This window comes from Melopsittacus undulatus, chromosome Z, assembly GCF_012275295.1.
Source record: "Melopsittacus undulatus isolate bMelUnd1 chromosome Z, bMelUnd1.mat.Z, whole genome shotgun sequence".
NCBI lineage: Eukaryota > Metazoa > Chordata > Aves > Psittaciformes > Psittaculidae > Melopsittacus > Melopsittacus undulatus.
In genome coordinates, this window is record NC_047557.1 from 91343480 (window position 1) to 91349479 (window position 6000).

Here is a 6000-nt window from a genome sequence, read left to right on the forward strand (position 1 = left end):
TATAAAGGGGCTTTTCAGTTGGTATGCATTCTACTGAGATCATGCATAAGGTGCCTGACTGACATCAGCTACGGAAGAAAGTGAGTGTGTGCTGTTTTCCAGGTAATGTGAAAGGGTGAATTCTAGAATGTTACTTTTAGAAGTAGCAGTAACTGAACATATTGCTCACTGGCCACAGTTTTATCATTGGACTTGAATTGGGAAACAGTTTATAAGGGATCTTGTACCAAGCTTGTGAGTAGAAGTAGCACTATAAGCATTTTTTAAGCAACGCCAAGTCAGTGGATACAGATAACTTCACTGCCTGTGCTCAGCAAAATAAGGAAGTATATTTAGTTTTAGCTGATATATTTTATTGTGGCTCAATTTGTAGGTCTTCTAATAGGTCTTATAAAGCCTGACATAAAATCATTCACATGTTTACAACAGACTTCATAATGTGAGCATGAACCTATGGCTACTTTTATGCAGTTTTACAAGCTGCCTACACAAATGTGGTAAGAGACGTTTAATTGCTTTTTTATATAAAGCTACTTGATCTGTTTCAGACCATCAAATTTCACTCATTAAATTACTTATACAAGCAATTTGTGTATGCAGTTATATGCACATTTCTAATGTGAGAATGGTGAATTCTGTTTTTCAGACTAAAAGAATAGGCTGGTATCAGATGCTAATCAGGCTGCTTTTTGTAACTCTTGTACTGCATTCTAAAGAACAGTGGAATGTGGTAAAACTACACAAAGCCAAGTCATGGAACTTTCTACTTAGTTTTTCATTGACACAGGCAAAATGCTCATTGAAGTCACCGGATAAGTTTCTCTGTATAGCTTATATGCCTGTGTTTATAGAAAAGATACATATGCAATAATCTTAATTACACATGTAGGTCTACAAATGAGATATAAAGCTAACTATGTAGGCAGTGCATAAAATAATGAATTAAACACAGCATAGATTTGTCTGTGTGCTAAATAAATAGTAATTTGGGGTTCAAGCAATTACATAGTATCTGTAAGAGTTATTACCTACTAGGTAATAAAGTACATGTGTTACTACTTTTTAAGCTGTATCCCTTCATCTGAGTACCGGGAAGCTTAATTAGCAATGTAACTGAGTACCTTAGAAGATTATTAATTGCTGGAACCCATGAAAGATTTAGTTTCCCTGTACATAACCATGTTTGAGGCAGAGCAGTTTGAGTAGTCCTACAGCAAGTCTCAGTCACTGTCCAAAAATCTGTGGCTGAAATGGATTGTCATAAGGACTTGTTATTAAACAGTGTGTTCAGTTTTACAGTCATTAAGTATTAGTCTCTTCTTAGTGTTAAAACAAAAAGGTTTAATATTTAGTACCTGTATTTACATTATGATCTCCAAAGAATTGGCTTCTGCCTCAACATGAAACAACCTTTGTATATAGCTTTCTTCTTTAATTAGGTCTGTTTTGTATACAAACTAAAAAAAATACAAACAAGGGTAGTCATGTGCTGTGAGAAAGCTAGCCTGCTGGAAGAAATCAGACCATCCTATGGGGTGGATATAGGACAGGTATATTATCTTTCTAGTTTGATGTACTTTCTGCTGCTATTCTTCTGAATATTTTCTGTTAGATGCACTGGTATTTCTTATGGCAGAGCCATTCAAACCTCTATAAAAGAGGATAAAAATTTTGAAGGATAGGTTTTGTGAGCGTATTAAGATGGCATAGCAATTTATTATGTTGACAAGTATCTCAGTTGTGAAAGTAGTAAGAAAATTGTCCTATAATTACATAGAAAGAAGACTGAAAAGGTATACCTATATTGCAGGCTATGGGAGCTGCAGGGCAGCTGGCAGGATGAGGGCTGCCTCTGTCCAACCATGATACAGTTATTGCTCCCTGAACCAGGACGTGCTCTGTGTTCACAGGGAAGGCTGAGCACCTCCTTAGCTCCAACAGCAAGAAGCCTGTAAGGTCTGAGTTGGATGTACCTGCATCTAGAAGTAGTAATGATTTCCTCAGATGCAGCTGAGAAACTTCATTACTATGAAATATTGAGAGTCGTTGGCACTATTGGCATAATCTCAAACATACTAGATAACAATGCTCTCACCTCCAAGCCTTCGCTTTCACTTCATTTTACTGTGCTAGGGAGCACTTACAAAATTATCTGATTCACCCCTCCCCAGTTGCAAATCGTATAATGCTTCATTTTAAACAAGCAGACTCAGTGTATAGAAGGCAAACACAATCTTATTAATCACATATTCACAGGTTCGTATTTGAAGTATTTTCTGAATACTCCTTTACTTCCTCTTCCTGTTATCAATTACTAGAAGATTATAATTTTCTAAATCCATCCTGCAGCTGATTAGAAATAGAGCAGTCAGCTAAACCAGAACATTTGGTGTAAAGCTGGCAGGTCACAGCATCAAGCTGCTATTTGATAATGCAAAAATATCTTACATTTCCTGTACCTTGCAGCAGTTGTTTACACTATTTGAATAAAGATAACCTACAAGAATATTTAAAAAAAAATAGAAAGCATAATCTTCCTTTATCTCCATGCAGAGCAAGAGGAGGTTTATTTCAGAAGTGATTTCTTTTTTCTTGGTGTTCTCAAGCAATATGACTTTGCTATGGGACATCAGAGTATCAGAACTTGATTAAGCCATTGAAGAGAAATGGGTTTTCCTCCCCAATTTAGAAATGGGAAATCCATTCTGATGGCCGACATGAAAGTCCTGCTCTGTCTTCAGTTCAAAAGACAATGACACCAACTACACCTGTTCTCTGCCGCCCATTCAGTCATTTGGAGAGAAGTCTTCTCCCAATATTAAATTTTATTGTACAGAAAATCTGCGAGCTAACTGTCTGCCTAATACCAATTCATATCAGGTAGTTTAGTTTTGTGTTGAAAGAGCCTTAAATAAGATTTCTCTTTTTTAAACTCCACTAATGGTGAGCTGATCTGTTGTAATTTACAGAGTCCTCTGATTCTAAGCTGTAATGCTTTATTTTGTGTAGTGACATCTACAAAGCTGTACTATATTATTTGTCACTTTGTTACTGAAGACTTTGTGATACATGATGTAATTTCATGCATCTCCACAAAAAGCAATCAACGTCCAAAATAGGACCCTAGGGTTCGTTTTTCAAACTTCTTTTACCAAAATATGGAAGAATTTGCATTAGCCTTTTTAGGGTTTATGTGGCAATGAAGATAACCTTCTCAAATACTTAAACTGCTTGACAGTACTAGACTTTGTCATAAATGTAAATATTTTTCCCTACTCAAACGTCTTTGATTAGATGAGAGTCTGTTTCACAAGATCTATTTTGTATATATGTGCTCTGCTTGCAACATGTTGCAACTGAGTCAGGCTGACTGGGAAGGGATCTGGGAGGGCAGGGTAGCAGTCTTGAGATACAATTACCTAATACCAGGACTAATAAATGACAGAGATGCCATAAATTTCCTCTGTGGCCAGCAGCAATTCAGGTGATACCTGATACTGGAAGCACTGTGCCCGGCCGATTACCTGTAAGAGCACCACTCTTATGCAAGGTCACCTGAGCTCCACTGAGATCCAGAAACTAGATTTTCCCCCTTAAACATGCGATGTGATTCAATGTTAAGGCACATCTATGTACCTAGAAACATATCTTCCCACAGACTGCAGCTATAGCTGCCCATTAGATTTCAGTGTTTCGTTATGGGAACAAGTGAAATATTTTCCTTTTCTATAGTAGTCTCACTTATGATGTAAAAGATGCTGTTTAATGTCATTGAAATGTCTCTCTTTTATTTTTTAATTTATTTTTTAATTTTTTAAGACCCTTCCCACCAAAACAGGGCATAAAGGGATACAGGGCTAACAGCATAAAATTGCCATAGGATAGTATGATAACCTATCGGAAGTACACAGCAAAGTCCTCTGCCTCAAGCCTGGGGACATCATTCATGCAGACACAAAGGGGTGTCCCAGTCAATTCTGTTACTGTGCTCCTGTGAATCCAACAGCTCCTGTTGTGCCTGCTGCCATCTCCCCATGCTGCCATGGACCTTGCCCCAACTGCCATTGCCAGTTCTTCTAACATCTCATGGAGGTGAAGATAATGGATTGGTCTTCCATAGGGTTTCCCACTGTGAAACTGCCCAGGCTTGCCCCCACTTCTCTAGCCCAAACACAGCAGGGACAGCACTCACTGAAAGAAGGTGCGAGCAGAGCCTGCCCGACCTCAGTTTTGGCTCTGCCATGGGGTAGGTGGGCTCAGCCTGAAACACAAACCAGAAGGTTTGTCAGAGAAGGCACCGATGGGCAGAGACTGCTCCAGCCATCAGCAGGCGCAAGAACCGGGATAGCGCTTCGCTGCCGACGGCCGTGCTGCCAAATCCTGCTCGGCTACTGTAGGTCGCAGGGTATTCAGTGGCTTTCTGAAAGCCCAAGTTGCCACCTTCACTTTGAAGAACCCCAGTCTCAGATAAAAGAATCAACTTTTAGTTTAGCCTTATACATAAGTGCCACGTAAAGCCTTAACATCTCTCAAGGCCAGCAGAAGAACGCTTTAGGAAAGTTCAGCTGAGCAGCTGGGGCAGAGGCGGTTTTTACCCACCGTTGGCTGGCACTTCCAGAAGGACCGTGCGCTGCAGGAAGGCGATCGCGAACCGCTCCGTCCCATGCAACACCACCCGGTAACCTGGCCAGGACCAGGCGGGGAGCTGGCGCCCCGGGACACCTGCCCGCGGCACCGCGCCTCGCCACGCGGCTCCGCCGAGCGGGACGCGCTGCCCGGGCACCGCGCGGTCTCTTACCGATGATGATGGCACAGGCGCTGACCAGCCCGATCTCCTTCTTCAGCGCCACGGGCTCGGGGCCGCCGTGCGCGCTGCGCTGCTCCCCGCCGGCCATCGCTGCCCGCGCCGCTCTGCCCCGCTGCCGCCCCTCGCGCATGCGCCGCCCCCAGCCCGGGACGGGTGTGAGGATGCGGGGGGGGGGGGGGGGCACGGTCACCGCCTCCCTGCGGAGGGGGTCCCGTCGGGTCCCGCACGGTCCGTCGCAGGCGGCAGTGCCCGCAGCGCTGCGGGTGTCCCGGAGTGCAGCGCCCCCCGGAGACCTGCGAGCCGGGGTGACAGCGGTACTGATAGCAGGGTCTGGGGAGTGCTTGCCCAGACACCGGGCACCGCTTCGGCTGAGGGCTGTGACCGAACAGCCGAGCTCCTTGTAGGGCTCGGCTTCACAGCGGTTCTGCACGTTTTGGTGGTGGTCTGCCGGCTCTGGAGCTCTGTTAGCGGCGGTAGGGCAGTGACTTAAAGGAAAGAGAAAAACAACCCCAAGCACTTTATTGTTTGTGATCGTCACTGGAAGCCTGTGGCTAAGCATGGTTAACATCACCAAGGCAATGACTGCTGCGTTTCCTCTTCACTTTTCTGCTTAATGCTTTCTCTCCTCCTTCCCACTTCATTTCAGACCTCCCCGTAAGGAGTTAAACCCCTGGCCGGTGTGCTCCGCAGCCGCTGTGTGCCTGAGGTGCTGGGGCTGAGGGACCTGCACCTGAGGGTATCTGTCATATGTCCACCCGTTCACCACCAATCCCCCGGTGCCCGTGTTGCGTTGTTGATCAAGCCCAGCTGCAGCCATCTGTTCACAGGACTAAGAAAACAGCACATTTCTTTTCCCTACACAGGGGATGAAGTACTGCAGCAAGAAAGCAGGAGTTTCAAAGTAAATGTAAGAAAATAATGTTATGTAGTAGTTCTGTGTGTTCTGTGAACAAACCACCCTCATAAGAGTCTCAAAGGAGGATGTCTCCTGTGCTCTCAGATTAAATCAGAAAGTTAAATTGTAGCTTGGGATCTTGGGCTCTTTCCTCAAGCTGTAACATCAGGACTTATTGATGGAGACCCCTGTTTTGATCCCTTTTTCTAAGTCAGAATGAACACTTTCCTGAGAGCACCTCTACATTCAGAGAGGATACCCACATGGGTGACCTGTTCTGATAGTGCATAGGCTAGAG

General features: G+C 44.0%; 1 protein-coding gene across 1 annotated transcript in view; it reads right to left on the bottom strand.

Moving 5' to 3' along the window:
• The window catches only part of SLC7A10 (solute carrier family 7 member 10), a 41330-nt gene extending 36435 nt beyond the window's left edge, over window positions 1-4895 (bottom strand). The window contains exon 1 of the mRNA XM_005152188.3: window positions 4799-4895. Coding sequence (XP_005152245.2) covers window positions 4799-4895 — 97 coding nt within the window. The remainder of the gene's footprint in view (window positions 1-4798) is intronic.
• Between the last annotated feature and the right edge of the window lie 1105 nt (window positions 4896-6000).